This window comes from Oncorhynchus keta, chromosome 24, assembly GCF_023373465.1.
Source record: "Oncorhynchus keta strain PuntledgeMale-10-30-2019 chromosome 24, Oket_V2, whole genome shotgun sequence".
In the NCBI taxonomy this organism is placed as follows: domain Eukaryota; kingdom Metazoa; phylum Chordata; class Actinopteri; order Salmoniformes; family Salmonidae; genus Oncorhynchus; species Oncorhynchus keta.
In genome coordinates, this window is record NC_068444.1 from 42,961,485 (window position 1) to 42,979,035 (window position 17,551).

General features: G+C 41.5%; 1 protein-coding gene across 4 annotated transcripts in view; it reads left to right on the plus strand.

The window, feature by feature from the left end:
• The first annotated feature begins 3,475 nt into the window (after positions 1–3,475).
• tdrd1 (tudor domain containing 1) overlaps positions 3,476–17,551 on the plus strand; it is a 50,931-nt gene continuing 36,855 nt past the window's right edge. The window contains exons 1-9 of one of the 4 annotated variants that reach the window (XM_052478360.1): positions 3,476–4,153; positions 4,700–4,856; positions 8,547–8,593; positions 8,703–8,760; positions 9,082–9,199; positions 9,656–9,719; positions 16,190–16,276; positions 16,616–16,795; positions 16,906–17,049. In XM_052478360.1, the coding sequence (XP_052334320.1) occupies positions 4,082–4,153; positions 4,700–4,856; positions 8,547–8,593; positions 8,703–8,760; positions 9,082–9,199; positions 9,656–9,719; positions 16,190–16,276; positions 16,616–16,795; positions 16,906–17,049 (927 nt within the window). In that variant the 5' untranslated portion in view covers positions 3,476–4,081. The remainder of the gene's footprint in view (positions 4,154–4,699; positions 4,857–8,546; positions 8,594–8,702; positions 8,761–9,081; positions 9,200–9,655; positions 9,720–16,189; positions 16,277–16,615; positions 16,796–16,905; positions 17,050–17,551) is intronic. The other 3 variants (XM_052478358.1, XM_052478357.1, XM_052478359.1) reach the window with 3 other exon arrangements.

Here is a 17,551-nt window from a genome sequence, read left to right on the forward strand (position 1 = left end):
CCATATGATGTGGATCATTGTCATGTTATTTGACATACTGTATACGCTTCAGTAAAAATGAACACCATGGTTGCAATAACTTTAAAAAGGTAGTTTATAAATGTGAATAATGTTTGTGGGTCCACGTCGGTAAGTTAATCAACCTTATGTAAATTAGATATGGATTTTCCTTTCAATAACTGATCAGGGCATAGCACTTTCTATTCAGCTTCAGACCACTTTGATGTAAGGCCTTTCTGTCACGCCCAACCAGTGCAGTATTGCTTATCCAATGTTCACTAGATCTATCAATGTAATTTCACCCAACACAATGTTCAATAAAACTTATTAAAAAACTAATTGTGGGTAAGTAATAATGAAGTTCATTGCAACTGCAAGGATGACTATGTCTGGAAGAAAATAAAGAGTAATAAATTGTAAGGTATTAAAGTATTTTCTTCATAATCAAAGACAACATATAGGGTAACTTGTTGGCTACATTCACAGTACACTTGGACAAAAATACAGTCAAACAGATGTATTTTTAATAGTGTCTGCTCTGAAACACCTCATTCATTAGTGTGGTAAATGAGTTTCCACACATTTACCCAATTTCTGAACTGACTCTTTCTACACCAGCAAAGATTCTGGTCATTGACTACAATTACTCTTATCATGCAGTACACATTTGCTGTGCAAAGTCAGGTGCAGTTGTCACGATCGTCGTATGGAGTAGACCAAAGCGCAGCGTGGTTAGAATACATTATTTAATGAACACTTAAACAAAAACAACAGACCGAATAAGATGACCGTGACCACTATATAAACAATGTGCTAACGTGCAACATAACAGACAATAACCCACGAAATACCCAAAGAAGCCTAAATATGATTCCCAATCAGAGACAAAGATAAACACCTGACTAATTGAGAACCAATCTAGGCAACCATAGACCTACATAAACAGATGGAAACAACCCCATAAATCTACAAAACCCCTAGACAGTCCAAACACCCTAGGTGAGACAAAACACACATACCACCCTTGTCACACCCTGACCTAACCAAAATATATAAAGAAAACAAAGAATACTTAGGTCAGGGTGTGACAGCAGTGCACTGTTTATCTGGAATTGAGTATTGAATGAAGCCAAGCATCATTCATAACATACACACTAACTATATAGAACACTTTCCTAATATTGAGTTGCACCCACGCCTCCCCTTTTGCCCTCAGAACTGTCTCAATTCGTCAGGGCATGGTGTCGAAAGCATTCCACAGGGATGCTGGCCCATGTTGACTCAAACTTCCCATAATCGGCCAGATGTCCTTTGGGTGGTGGACCAATCTTGATACAGACAGGAAACATTTGAGCGTGAAAAACCCATCAGCGTTGCAGTTCCTGACACAAACCAGTGCGCCTGGCACCTACTACCATACCCCATTTAAAGGCACTTAAATAATTTGTCTTGTCCATTCACCCTCTGAATGGCACACATACACAATCCATTTCTCAATTGTCTCAAGGCTTAGAAATCCTTCTTTAACCTGTCTCCTCCCCTTCATCTCAACTGATTGAAGTGGATTTAACAAGTGACATCAATAAGGGATCATAGCTTTCACCTGGATTCACCTGGTCAGTCTGTAGTGGAAAGAGCAGGTGTCCTTAATGTTTATTATACTGTGTACGTGCATATATTATTACCAACCTCCAGGGAATTAGACACAGGTCCTGGTGCAGCCCAACCTCCTGCTTCAGCCCAACCTCCAGCTCCATCCTCAGCCCAACCTCCAGCTCCATCCTCAGCCCAACCTCCAGCTCCATCCTCAGCCCAAACCTCCTGCTCCATCCTCAGCCCAAACCTCCAGCTCCATCCTCAGCCCAAACCTCCAGCTCCATCCTCAGCCCAAACCTCCAGCTCCATCCTCAGCCCAAACCTCCAGCTCCATCCTCAGCCCAACCTCCAGCTCCATCCTCAGCCCAACCTCCAGCTCCATCCTCAGCCCAACCTCCAGCTCCATCCTCAGCCCAAACCTCCAGCTCCATCCTCAGCCCAAACCTCCAGCTCCATCCTCAGCCCAAACCTCCAGCTCCATCCTCAGCCCAAACCTCCAGCTCCATCCTCAGCCAAGCCTCCATCCTCAGCCTCAGCCAAGCCTCCATCCTCAGCCCAACCTAATGTCTGTTTTTTTTCATGTACTTTTGCCATTCTATATTATTTTGTCTCTTGGAATTCAAGAGTCAATGCAATTCACACTTGGCCTTAATGTTCTGCTTGTCTACTAATAAATTCAAACTAAAGCTTTGTGCGAGTTTTTTCCTATCATGCTGTACCAAAATAAATTACCACCAACTCTGTGTGGCAATAAAGAGTCTTGCTGTGACCAGTGTAACAGACCAATCTAAAGGCACAACACACAGACGAGATGGGAGACCACACCAGTCCGTCACATTATTCCTTTTGATCTGGGTCGGCCATCGGTCAACAACGAATGCACCAGACTACTCTACACAAAAACTAAACTGAAACTATAGAAGAGCAAATGAGCCGTAGTGGGGCAGTGTGCCCTCAAAAGCCTGGGACTTGGTTGGAGGCAGTACAGACTCGTATTCAAATCGGCACCAAACAGAATGAAAATGGACTGAAACTGCAAGGGACTAACTGCTCTGAGACCTTGAAGTAGTGGTTCCCCTTGCTCTCCAAGGCCCGCTGCTTTTGTGGAGCGATGGGTAACGATGCTTCGTGGATGACTGTTGTTGATGTGTGCAGAGGGTTCCTGGTTCGCGCCCGGGTATGGGCGAGGAGACGGTCTAAAGTTATACTGTTATACTGCTGTTGACCCGGATAACTGTTTGCTGCGGAAAAGGGGGAAGTCAAAAGGGGGGTGAGTGAAACGGCTCGCTTCGTTAGCGGCTAAATAGCGTTTCAATCGGTGACGTCACTTGCTCTGAGACCTTGAAGTAGTAGTTCGGGTATGGGCGAGTGGATGGTCTAAAGTTATACTGTCACACAGGCAGGAACACCACCAGTATGTGGTTAGGTGATATGTTCACCACTAGCCTCGTGTGGCCATCCTTCCAAATCTTGTCTTGGAAGTCTGGAGAAATCCAGTATAGGATTCTGGGGTTGGATGGGAGGGTAGGTTTTTGTTCAGACCGTTATCTAGCGCACCTAACTAACTGGATGAAAAATTGAATCATGTTAGTTATTACTGGGTTTGGAGCGAAAACCTACAGGGTAGTAGCTCCAGGAACAGAGTTGGTCAGCCCTGCAATAGTGATTTGGGATTTGTAAATAAAAAAAATAAAAAAAAGTAGAGGCCAATAAATCATCAAATAATCTGAACAATTTATGCTAATCTGTTCCTTTAAGTATCCGTTATAATACACCCAGAAGTTATGAAGCAATGAAGAACCATGGAACGCACCCTTGTCGACCAGCGACGTGTCCGCGGGCTTGCAAAGCAACCGTACGTAGCCTTGCAATGAACGCACCGGTGTAGACCTGCAACCTGGGACGGGGCCGATGGCTAGCAAAGCGACCAGGGGCTAGCAATATCAGTGCAATGCTCACTTATTATTTATCAATTACCATTTTGCTTCCTATGGCGCGCAATGGAGGTCTGGGTGTCGGCGTGCTGGAAATGTGATCTCGCGTTATTGTGTCATTGTTAGTACAGTACATCTACACCACGATGTGAAACGTTGATTTGAACCTTCTGACCAACTAGTGGGTCAGGCGGTGCCCCAGAGTTTGATTCATATCGCTTGATTTCTAATAATAGTTGATAATTATATCGACTGATTGCAATTGTATCGCGTGCACCGACAGAGGTGCAACCGATGAATATGCTTTAGACATAACACAAGTAAACATTTTGAAACAGACAATATTTCCTCAGTTTGCCACTTGAAATTACAATTTGGAGGGTCGTTAATTTGTCTACCCTATTGCCTCTAATTCACAAAAGGGCTCTAGAGTGCATAGATGATCTAAATAGCATCATAAAAGTATAATACAAAACCAATAAATATATATTTTTTGGTATATAGACAATGTAGACGTAGAACAAAAAAAATAGCAATTTGGCACGCGCAAAATGTGGAGCGCAGCGCGTGGACGGATATCAGAAACGGAATGGCACAACACCGCGTGTGACGGTGAAAGACAGGTACATTCACATTTATCACCAAATTACGTAACAAAGAATTATGTTCTCATTGGAAAAATGCACGTCTTTCAAACTTACACTATAAATGGCTTTATATTCCAATGAGTTTTTATGCAGCCTTTGGGTTTAGCTACAAAATAATTGGCTAGCGTCTCGCTGAGTTTGCCAGTTCATTTCGTTAGTAGTTAACGTTACAGGAGATGGCTAAATAGTTAATTTACTAGAAAGTTAAGTAGTGATTAGATGGCTAGACTAATTGAAGTGTTGTCTTCCAATGATATGATGCAAACTCAAGGTCACTTAACTAGCTAGTTATATTGGGACACATCTTGCTAGCTATATTTCGAAGGCACATTTAACTTGCCACGATGATAGGAGAGGAAAATAACTACGTTCACCACCAGTTGGCTAGCTAGTAGTCATTCGTCAAACAACTTGTAGCTAGCCATGGTTGCTCGCAAACGAAGTGCCAAAACAATCTTGGAGTGATATGGTAATGTTTCAACAACCTAGCTAAGACTGTTTTAATATGCTCTTTGATTTAAGTTTGACAGCATGATCATGAACCGCGGATCTTTCCAAAACGTGATGCAACCCAACATGCCTTTGAGGAGGCCGTCAACCAGCCCAGCAGGTGCCACTGCAACCCCAAGGGCCCCTGGCCCAACACCAGACCGGCCTCTGGCGAGCTCCAACGGGGATGGTATTTGTATGAATGTGCAATGCAATGTGTCAAATGATAGTTGATTAGTGATAACGTCATTTTGAAATACAGCTCCTGGATTTATTTAACTGTAATGGCTGCTTGATATTCATAATGGTCATGCTGAATGTCTGTTATGAATACTGTAGTGATTTTATTAGGTAGGGTGTTAAGGGTCAACATTATATTATGGTTCTGGTATTATACTTTGGATTCCATGCTATAGAGGAGCTTCTCAGGAACACAGAACACTTTATTTCATGAGGATACGACTTAACATTGCTGAGATCTTATTTTCAAGTGATTGGAAAAGGTCAAAAAGGTTGCGGACTGGTCAATGTTAATCCCTAGTCAGTAGGGATGCACGATATATAGGTGAACATCGGAATCGGACAATATTAGATAAAAATGCCAACATCGGTTGGTGTCTAGCTTAACCTGTTACGGCTGAAATCCTGATACCGTTTGGTATACATCTCCAAACTCTAATTCTGGTCAGTGTTATAACGGACCAAAAATTCAAAAGGTGACATTACCGGTCGAAGAAACATTTTAAACTAAGTACAGAATCAATCATTAGGATGTTTTTAACATATAGCTTCAATAAAGTTCCAACCGGAGTACTCCTTCTTGTCTTCGTGAGCAATGGAACGCAAGTGACTACCATGAGGGAAAAGTGAGATCACAAAATGGCTGCTTGATGGACATCTGATATATTCTGCTGTCACATTCACTCCCAAAACAACATAGACATCATTATAATTTCTATTGATGGTTGACATCTAGTGTAGAGGTCGACCGATTAATCGGAATGGTCGATTAATTAGGGCCGATTTCAAGTTTTCGTAACAATCGTAAATCGGTATTTTTGTGCGCTCCATTTCCCAATTTTTTAAATATATTTTTTTAACAACTTTTATTTAATCTTTATTTAACTAGGCAAGTCAGTTAAGAACACATTCTTATTTTCAATGATGGCCTAGGAACGGTGGGTTGACTGCCTTGTTCAGGGGCAGAACGACAGATTTTCACCTTGTCAGCTCGGGGGATCCAATCTTGCAACCTTAACTAGTCCAACGCAATAACGACCTGCCTCTCTCGTTGCACTCCACGAGGAGTTACGCGAATGCAGTAAACCAAGGTAAGTTGCTAGCTAGCATTAAACTTATCTTATAAAAAACAATCAATCATAATCACTAGTTAACTACACATGGTTGATATTACTAGATATTATCTGGCATGTCCTGCGTTGCATATAATCTGACTGAGCATACAAGTATCTGACTGAGCGGTGGTAGGCAGAAGCAGCATTCATTCAAAAAGCACTTTCGTGCGTTTTGCCAGCAGCTCTTTGTTGTGCGTCAAGCATTGCGCTGTTTATGACTTCAAGCCTATCAACTCCCGAGATGAGGCTCGTGTAACCGAAGTGAAATGGCTAGCTAGTTAGCGCGCGCTAATTGTCGTTGTGTTGCTGTTTCGAGCCCAGGGAGTAGCGAGGAGAGGGACGGAAGCAATACTGTTACACTGGCAATACTAAAGTGCCTATAAGAACATCCAATAGTCAAAGGTTAATGAAATACAAATGTTGTATAGCGAAATAGTCCTATAATTCCTATAACTACAACCTAAAACTTCTTACCTGGGAATATTGAAGACTCATGTTAAAAGGAACCACCAGCTTTCATAAGTTCTCATGTTCTGAGCAAGGAACTGAAACGTTAGCTTTCTTACATGGAACATATTGCACTTTTACTTACTTCTCCAACACTTCGTTTTATTATTTACTTGAGGCTAAATAGATTTTATTGATATTACGTTAAAATAAGTTTTCATTCAGTATTGTTGTAATTGTCATCATTACAAATAAATACATTTTCCGATTTAATCGGTATCTGCTTTTATGGTCCTCCAATAATCGGTATCAGCGTTGAAAAATCATAATCTGTCGACCTCTAATCTAGTGGAACCCCTAGGCAGTACAACATCATTCACATCTCAAGGGGATTTCATTGGTGAATACATACAAGCTCAGGTTTCTGACTTCCTGTTTTGATTTCAACTCAGGATTTTGCCTGCCAATATGAGTTCTGTTATACTCACAGACATCATTCAAACAGTTTTAGAAACTTTAGTGTTTTCTATCCAATACTAATAATAATATGCAAATATTAGCAACTATGACTGAGGAGCAGGCCGTTTGATATGGGCACCTTTCATCCAAGCTACTCAGTACTGCCCCTGCAGCCATAAGTTAACGCCGACGTTAAAAACCGATGTCAAAGCTACCATGCATACCTATATAACGTAGGTACATGGCGTAATGACTCCACGTAAAATTTTGCGCAACACAGCATTCCTAACCTAACCCACAATGTCTGTTGTGTGGATCGAGCAGTCAACAAGTCGAGCAGTCATTTGTAAGAGTAAGACAATTTCAGCGAGACAACTCAAAGGTGAAATCCATTAAAGCCAAGATAATGGAATTCATTGCCATTGACAATCAACCGTTCTCTGTCGTGGGTGATGTTGGCTTTCGCCGACTGGTCGAGCACCGTTACACTCTACCAAGTGCGCTATTTTTCAGATGTTGCCCTACCGGAGTTACACAGTAGTAGCGTCACTGCTATTAGCTTCACGACATGCATACAATGGAATGCCGATTGGGTCTTTGCGTGTCAAAAAAGATACAGTAGCACAGTCAAAGCTGTGCAAACAAGCAACCACCGGCCACGAACGATGTGTTTACAATACTGCGTTTGTAATAAAGCATCATTTGTTGGACTTCTGGGGTAGCGAGCTTTAGCTCGGTACCTAGCTAGCACCAATGTAGCCAGCCTGAAAACAATGGCCAGTAGAAACTGCAGCCATGTTCATTATTCTTAGCAATGATTTAGGAATCCTTGTGAGTAAGTATTAGCAAGGTTGCCACTTGTTCACCTATTGTAATTGAACTTCAAATCATGAAAATAAATAACTAGCCAGCAACTTAACCCTGTTGCCCAAAGCTAACGTTACAAGTAGCCAGCTAACTTCATCTGGCTCGTGAGGCTCGACCGGGGAGCGCTGTTAAGCTAGCCATAATAAGGATTTGGCACAATAATATCATTTGCGGTTTGCCTTCAAAATAAAAGTTTGACAGTGATGTAAATTAATACAAATACTTTTATTTTGAAGGCTAACTTCAAAGTCCACTATTGTGGCTAATCCTTATTGTGGCTAGCTTCACATAGATGGGTGCGACCACCATTCATTAAATAAGAACTGTCTTATAAATTAGGGTTATTTTAGATGACACCTAGCTAACTATAGCTACTGAAACAAATGTCGTTTTGCTATGTTTTTGGGGAAGAATATTGTTTGCATCCATGAGCTAGCTAGCTTTTTTTTAATGACCAGCACTGTAGGTGCGTGAGACAACTTTACCAGCATCATAGCATAGCTATCATTGTGACAAATGAAATACGAGTGAAACCGTAATCAATGTGTAATAACTACGTAAAACATTAATGAACGTGTTCAATTATTACGTTATGTGCAGTCATATTTACAAGCAAGTTTTCAAATGATTTGTATTTTTACATTTATTTGACAGCTGTTTTTTGTCATTCTCGCATGGCGTCCATTGTTTGTTGCGTCACCAAACACCCTAATTTTAGCATGTAAATAATGATACTTTTTCCTTTGTCAAAGCCGAGGCCAGCCGAAAAGAAACCACTGTACTCACAAACGGCTCTATGGTATGCATTTATTATTTTTCAATTGTAATATCAATTTTTTATCTCTCAAATGTAAGGCCTGCCTGAAAGGCAGTGACAACATGTGTAACATCTGTTATTTTCCCTGTAGAAAACAGCCTCTATGCCCCCATTCACTGTTAAATTGTGCAACTACTGCAGTCAGCAAGGTTGGTCTTATTTCCCTGCTAATTTCTCATTGATGTATCACTTTGTTTGTCTTGTTCTACGGCATACTGTGCACAGGATTACTGTTACAGTGTATAACATAGGAGAAGCTTTCATGTTAACTCGCACTCAAATTACTACCTGTTTAGCAGCACGTGTCCCGCATTGGAAGGTGTATCCATAATCGGTAGACATTTCTTATTAAATCCGCATCCCTTAATTCACCTATCAGTGCACAACAAATCATTAAAGTCAGTTGTTGGATGCTATTGATCGATGTCTATAACCTGGGCTAGAATTGAATAAACCTTAATCTTTTCCAGGTAACCTTCGCTGTACGCGCTGCAAGAAGACCTGCTACTGCTCAGTGGCTTGCCAGTCAGAGGACTGGAATGCACACAGGCATATGTGCAAGCCCAGTACCCCAGATACTCCCACAAGGTGAATATCTAACTAATCATGGTTTATGTTGGCTCAATCAAAGGTGATTTGTTGACTTGGATGTTTAAGTGCTGGCCAGGCAACTAACCCTTTTTGCTTAATTGTTTTACTTCATGTTAAGCTTAAAGGGGCAGTATGCGATTGCTACATCCATTTCTGGACTTTTAAATTAGTGATATACCCATTGATTCTTGAAGAAAATTACTTAGTTTAACATACTCCATCAGAACCCAAAATATAAGCATTTTTTAATGAAACCATTGTTTGTACAATGTAATTGTAAATGAACACAGTACAGCCTTTAAACATGGTGAGAACTCTAATTTTGATCTCAGCTTATTACCAAATCAGCGGTGGGGTGTTTGCTTTGTTGTTTTGAACTGCAGATTGTCCCTTCAAAAAATGTCTAAAATGCACCCCCCTTTTTTTTTTTTTTACACCCTTCATCTCAAAAAGTGATAAGCCAAAGGAAATCCCAGCTTCACCGATGGGAAATCGGCAGAACCTGTCAGACTCCAAGGTATAATTTCTTCTGTGTTGAGATGCTGTGGAGAGAAACACACTTGTTTAAATTGGCCAAATTCCTGATGCCCTACTCTGTAGTGATGTGAAGTTTGGCTCTTTTTACTGACTCAATCTTTTGAACTTGTTCAGTCAAAATAAATCTTTCGATTAATTTGTTTCAGTAATGCCCAGAGCATGTAGGACCCCCTACCGGTGAACGATGAACTAAAAACTCAAAAGAATCATGTTTCTACAAGCCTCTCGTTCAATATAGGGGGCTTATTGGCGCTGTCATTTGTGACAGACTTATAAGTGTGCTTCAAACAATGTACATTTTGTAACGGTTTTAACTTGAGGTTATTATTTATAGGGGTGCCAGGTAGGTTGTGCCTACCAGAGAATACATTGGTTTCTCCTTTTGGTTTGGGAGTGAGTCCCATCTGAGCCCGTCAAGTCTACACCAATACAAAGGACTTATGTAAAAGTCAGGATGGTAATAAACTTTTCATAAACCCTTAAAAACATTGGAAAGAACTTCAAAAACAACTATTCTTTTTCGTGGGTTGTATTAACAACCTCAATGATTACACACACATATAATAATATAACACAATGAGTTCTGGTTCCTCCAGAAATGTCCTGTACCTCGGGCCTAAAGAGTCCAGCCCGGTAAAGGAGTTCAGGGAACTCAAGTGACTTTTGTCACACAATGTTTGTCCGTTCATTCAGTGTAGCGTAAACCCAGTATTAATCATACAAACAATATAACAATTATTTTACCACTGAACTTTAAAGCGTATCAACTCTCACTAAGTCCTCAACTACAACTAACTACATAAATCATCACAGTATACATCAAAACAAATTAAATACCGTATACAAAAAGGTTGTAGTCAGTCAGACAATCCAATCCGCCAACAGATCTCCAGCGGAGAAAGGCCACGAAGAACAGAGAGGTGTAGTCCACGGACGCAAAGAGTGGTCCGATCCTGGGTAAACTATTAGGCTACAAAACACACGGAATAGAGAAGCTTCGGAACTGAGGGTTGAACACATCCTCATTCACGTCTCCATCACAACCCTTTTTGCGCAGCTGATGCTGGCTATTTAATTGGGAATTAAAGAGAAAGCCCCCTATTGGAAGGGGAAGCACTGAGACGCTTCAGAAAAATTCAGAGCCGTCACAATTTGTGATTGACAGGCATTTAAATAAGATAATTCCTTGATACTGCATATGTTGGCTGAAGCAGAAAATTACATTTCAATCATGCTGCAGAGCTAGACGGATACTGATTGAATAAACTCCTCGATTGAGAATGACTATTGGCGGAATGCAATTGCTTGACTGCTGCGAGGGAGATTGCAAACGATATTGTGCCAAACTGCAGCAGACCCCCCCCCAAATGATTCATTGTCGAGTTGAAATTTGTTGAGCAGAGACGAGCTGTGTTTTTGTTCTACAAAGCTATTTCCATCAATGATAACTTCATTGCATTCATTCTTGCACCATGCGATCAATTATCAATTCTAAACATGTCGTTTTGTTCTCTTTGCTTCCTGCAGCATGATCTATTTCTCTCTGCATACTTATACAGTTGGTGGTTAGAGCACATCTCCGGAGCCACTGAGCCAGAGGAGAGCATATTAATCCTGCTCTAAAGAATTGTTTTCAAACTGCACATCACTACTGCTCTGACTCGAATTGCTTAGAAAATTAGAATGAGGGCCAGAATAGAGCACTGCTTACTACAGTGAGGCTGTTAAAGGAATATTAATGGAGCTGATACGAGTTAGTAAGTGTGTTTCTTTATTTATTAAAAAATGTATTACATTTTTTTTACCTCTTTTTCTCACCAATTTCATGGTATCCAAGTGTTTTTTGTAGCTACGATCTTGTCTCATCACTACAACTCCCATACGGGCTCGGGAGAGACGAAGGTTGAAAGTCATGCATCCTCCGATACACAACCAACCAAGCTGCACTGTTTTTTAACACAGCGCGGATCCAACCCGACACCAATGTGTCGGAGGCAACCTTGGCTAGCGCGCACTGTGCCCGGCCCACCACGGGAGTCCCTAGTGCACGATGAGACAAGGATATCCCTACCGGCCAAGCCCTCCCTAACCCGGACGACGGTAGACCAATTGTGCGTCGCCCCACAGACCTCCCGGTCGCAGCCGGTTACGACAGAGCCTGGGCACGAACCCAGAGTCTCTGATGGCACAGCTGGCGCTGCAGTACAGCGCCTTTAACCACTGCGCCACCCGGGAGGCTAGTAAGTGTATTTCAACTTAAACATTTAAAAAATAAATAATATATATATATATTTCCTTTTGTATTTGTACTTATTATGGATCCCCATTTAACTGCTGCCTTGAGCTACTATTCCTGGAGTCCAGCAACATAAGACAGTTACATACAGTTTAAAATACTACATGACATTACATTTCACACCTTACCCAACCCAACACATTCAGTGTCTTCCCTCAGGCCACCACATATTTACAATACAACATCCATGTGCAAGTGTGTAGAGTGCTTGTGTTATGTATTATGTGCCTGTCTCTTCACAGTCCCTGCTGTTCCATAAGGTGTATATTTATCTGTATTTTAAATCCGATTCTACTGCTTTCATCAGTTACGTGATGTAGAATAGAGTTCCATGTAGCCATGCCTCTATGTAGTACTGTGCCACCCTGTTCTGAGCCAATTGCAATTTTCCGAAGTCCTTTTTTGTGGCACCTGACCACACGACTGAACAGTAGTCCATGTGCGACAAAACTAGCGCTTGTAGGACCTTCCTTGTTGATAGTGTTGTTAAAAAGGCAGAGCAGCGCTTTGTTATGGACAGACTTCTCCCCAATTGTAGCTACTGCTGTAGCAACATGTTTGAACCATGACAGTTTATAATCCAGGGTTACTCCAAGCAGTTTAGTCACAAACTTCCTCAATTTCCACACCATTTATTACAAGTTTAGTTAAGGTTTAGGTTTTAGTTAATGATTTGTCCCAAATACAAGACTTTTATTGTATTTAGGACTAACTTATTTCTTGCCACCCATTCTGAAACTAACTGCAGCTCTTTGTTAATTCTTGCGGATCAGTGGGACGCCATTACCATTTCGACACCTTCATGTGAAATTGCAGAGCGTCAAATTCGAATTAGTTACTATAAATATTAAACCTTCATGAAATCACAAGTGCAATACATCAAAATAAAGCTAAACTTCAGATTTCAAAAAGGCTTTACGGCGAAAGCAAACCATGCGATTATCTGAGGACAGCGGCCAGCACACAAATGCATAACAAATCATTTTCAACCAGGGAGTTGCGACACGAAAGTCAGAAATAGCGATATAATGTATGCCTTACCTTTGAAGATCTTATTCTGTTGGCACTCAAAGGTCCCAGTTACATTACAAATTGTCCTTTTGTTCGATAAAGGCCTTATTTATATCCATAAAATCTCAGTTTAGCTGGTGCGCTTCAGTCAATAATCCACTCGGTTTCCCCCTTCAAATGCATACAAAATGAATCCCAAACGTTAGCAATAAACTTATCCAAACAAGTCAATCAACGTTTATAATCAAACCTTAGGTACCCTAATACGCAAATAAGTGATACAATTTAAGACTGAGAATCGTTATTGTCTGGAAACACTACAGCCAAAATGGGGGCCACCTAGAAAAACTATTTTCTGGCTCATTCTTTCAAAAACCAGCCTGAAATTCTTTCTAAAGACTGACATCTAGTGGAAGCCCTAGGAACTGCAATTGGGTACGTTTTCGCCCTATTATAATTCTATTATATAATTATTTTTATTTTTGGGGGGAATGGTTTGTCCTCTGGGTTTTGCCTGCCATTTCAGTTCTGTTATACTCAGATGTTGTTTTAACAGTTTTAGAAACTTTAGTGTTTTCTATGCAAATCTACCAATTATATGCATACCGTAGCTTCCGTTGCAGGCAGTTTACATTGGGCACACTTTTCATCCGGGAGGTCAAAATACCGCCCCCTATCCCAAAGAAGTTCAGTGTTGCAGTAATTTCACTTGCTGTAGTAGCTGAAGTGGGTAGTGTTGAGTCATCAACGTACATAGCCACACTGGCTTTTACTGAAGGCAAGTGCCATGTCATTAGTAAAGATTTAACAAAAATGTGGGTCCTAGCCAGCTGCCCTGGGGAATTCCTGAGTATCTGGATTATGTTGGAGAGGCTTCCATTAAAGAACATCCTCCTTTTTCTGTTACAGGTAACTCTTTGTCCACAATATAGCAGGGGGTGTCAAGCCATAAGTTTTTCCATCAGCTGATCGATAATTTCAAAAGCCGCACTGAAGTCTTTACAAAACAGCTGCCACAATCTTTTATCAATTTCTCTCAGCCAATCATCGGTCACCTGTGTAACATGCTGACCAAACCGCGCAAGTTGATTTTGTTCATCCACACCAGACGCGATCAGGACACACAGGTTGAAATTTCAAAACAAACTCTGATCCAATTATATTAATTTGGGGACTGGCATGTGGGTATATGCTCCTAAAAACCAATGAGGAGATGGGAGAGGGACTTGCAGCGTGTTGAGGGTCACAAATAGAACCAAGTTCAATTTTTAGTGCCCGGCCACGTAGAAGCTTGCGAACGCTCACGAGCAGTGTGGGTGCAATGATTGAATAACATGTATGTGTACATTTATTTTGCAACGCTTGTGTGCTTGTTGAATGTCCTTCCCTATCAGTGTGCTGAAAGTCTGAAATAGCATTGTATCTGGTCAAACACCAGTTTTTTTTCCAAAAGTTTACCAAGGTTTGGTAAGAGGGTCATTGGTCCACTATTTGAGCCAGTAAAGGGGGCGTTTACTATTCTTGGGTAGCAGAATTACTTTTGCTTTCCTCCAGGCCAGAGGGCACACACTTTCTAGTAGGCTTAGATGGAAGATATGGCCAATAAGAGTGGCTATATCTTCTGCTATTATCCTCAGTAATTTTCCATCCAAGTTGTCAGACCCCGGTGGCTTGTCATTGTTGATATGCAACATTCATTTTTTCACCTCTTCCACACTCGCTTTACAGAATTCAAAATAACAATTATCTTTCATAATTTGATCAGTTATGCTTGGATGTTTAGTGTTTGTTACTGGCATGTTTGCTAATCTTGCCAATGGAAAAATCATTAAAGTAGTTGGCAGTATCAATTTGTTATGAATGAGCCATCTGATTCAATGAATGATTGAGCTGAGTTTGCCATTTTTTCCCCAGAATTTCATTTAACCTTTCTAGGGCAGGGGTTCCCTCGACAACATTCCGCTGAAAAGGCAGCACGCAAAATAAAAAAATATTTTTTAGAAATATGTAACTTTCACACATTAACAAGTCCAATACAGCAAATGAAAGATGAACATTTTGTTAATCTACCCATCGTGTCCAATTGGTATGGTAGGGTCTGGTTGGTAGGGTTGGTATAGTAGAGTAAGGTTGGTATGGTAGGGTTGGTGTAGTAGGGTCATGTTGGTATAATAGGGTTGGGTCAGGTTGGTATGGTAGGGTCAGGTTGGTATAATAGGTTGATTATGGTAGGGTTGGTATAGTCTGGTTGGTGTAGTCGGGTTGGTATAATAGGGTCGGGTTTGTAGGGTCGGGTTGGTATAGTAGGGTCATTTTGGTATAAGGGTCGGGTTGTTAGGGTAGGTGTGGTGTGGTAGGGCCAGGCTGGTATAATAGGGTCGGGTTGGTGTGTTAGGGTCGGGTTGGTGTGGTCGGTTTGGTATAATAGGGTCGGGTTGGTATAATAGGGTCGGGTTGGTATAATAGAGTTCAGTTGATATGGTAGGGTTGGTATAATAGGGTAGGTTCGGTATAGTCGGGTTGGTATATAAGGGTTGGTATAATAGGGTCGGGTTGGTATAGTAGGGTCATTTTGGTATAAGGGTCGGGTTGTTAGGGTAGGTGTGGTGTGGTAGGGCCAGGCTGGTATAATAGGGTCGGGTTGGTATGTTAGGGTCAGGTTGGTATAATAGGGTATGGCTGGTATGATAGGGTCAGGTTGGTATAATAGGTTAGGGTTGGTATAGTAGCACAACATTTTTCAACGTTGAGCTTACCATTACAATGGCCGGAGAAGGGCATGGAGAAATCCGCCCATTCCTACCCCTCATACAATTTGTTGAACCTTTCACTTTGTAGTTCATGTACTTGTACAGTTGAGGTCAAAGATATTGGCACCCTTGCACTTTACTGCACGTGAAATTACACAGTAAATTAGTAATTTTGTCCAGATAATTTTTTCCCTTGTTCCTGTGTGTTAGTAAATCAAGCAAATATACATGTGAACTAAGTTTTTTCTTCTTCTACATAGAAAAAATATTGAATTGTGCAGGGCTGACTATATATTTGACAGGCAACTGTATGGAATTTATTAGTACATGTGACCAGACAACTGAGGAGAACATTATTTTGAGATCTCTAACACAGTTACCTGGCGTTTGCAGGTGAACAACGGTGATGTGACTTGCTCCCAGCGAGTGTACCTGCGGGACCTCCGTAAGAATGACATCACCAAAGGAATGGAAATTCAGGTTTGTGCTCTGGCCAGCTCCTTTAATGTCCTCCTGAGGTCATGTTTAGGTCTGGGAAAAAGTCTGACCTAAAAGGTCACCGTTGAAAGAATTTAAGAGGCAGAATTAATGACTTATCTTATTTTTAATGCATGTTTAGAAAATATGCTATGGCGATGTCTGATGTTAGAACAATGCACAGGTGTACAAACTAATCCAACATACCTTAATGTTCCACCCACACAATGACGATTGTCCTGTAGGTACATAGGCCAACATTATCAATGTAGTATGTTGAGTCTCATTGTGTTTGTGCACTCGGATGAAGTCTTCTCTCCTCCTGGTTGTCTGTGGCTCAAGGTGTCTGTGGTGGAGCTGCATAGCCCTGGTAGGTTTTTCATTCACGTCCAAAGCCCAGAGCTGGTTGAGGCTCTGAGAGCCGTTACTGTGGAACTGCAGAAGACCAACGGTGGCTCGCTAGGGACAGACTACAAGCCCGACACCGGAGAGGTCTGTGCCGTCAAATACTCCTTGGATCAGGTGATGAAGGAGAACACTGAGGAAATTTTGAAAAAATGCAGTTGTGAAAATACTACTTAGAAGCTTTAAAATTCCATACTATCTAATCCTTTGCTTATCTCCCTCTCTAGAACTGGTACAGAGGTGTTGTCCAGTCTGTAGCTGCAGATGATGGAAATGCTAAAGTTCTCTACATTGACTTTGGAAACGAAGAAGATGTGACACTGGATCGGATCAAGCCCCTCGCTGCCAGCATTGAACCCATTCCACCATGTGTGAGTTCATTGTGAAAATTCACCTCAGTTCTTTGAGAAGTAGAGTTCTCCTGGCTTCCACCAAACCCAGATTTGTCCGGCGGACTGTCAGATGGATATGTGTGATTCATCACTCAGGAGAACGCACTTCCACTGCTCCGGAGTCCAATGGCGGCGAGCTTTACACCACTCCAGCTGAAACTTGGCATTGCGCACAGTGAGCTTTGGCTTGTGTGTGGCTGCTTGGCCATGGAAACCCATTCAATGAAGCTCTAGATGAACAGTTCTTGTGCTGATGTTGCTTCCAGAGGCAATTTGGAACTCTGTAGTGAGTGTCGCAACCGAGGACAGATGTTTTTTACTAGCTATGTGCTTCAGCACTAGTCTGTCCCGTTCTAGGAGCTTGTGTGGCCTACCACTTCACGGTTGAGCCGTTGTTGCTCCTAGACATTTCCACTTCACAATAACAGCACTTACAGTTGACGGGGGTAGCTCTAATTTGACAAACTGACTTGTTGGAAAT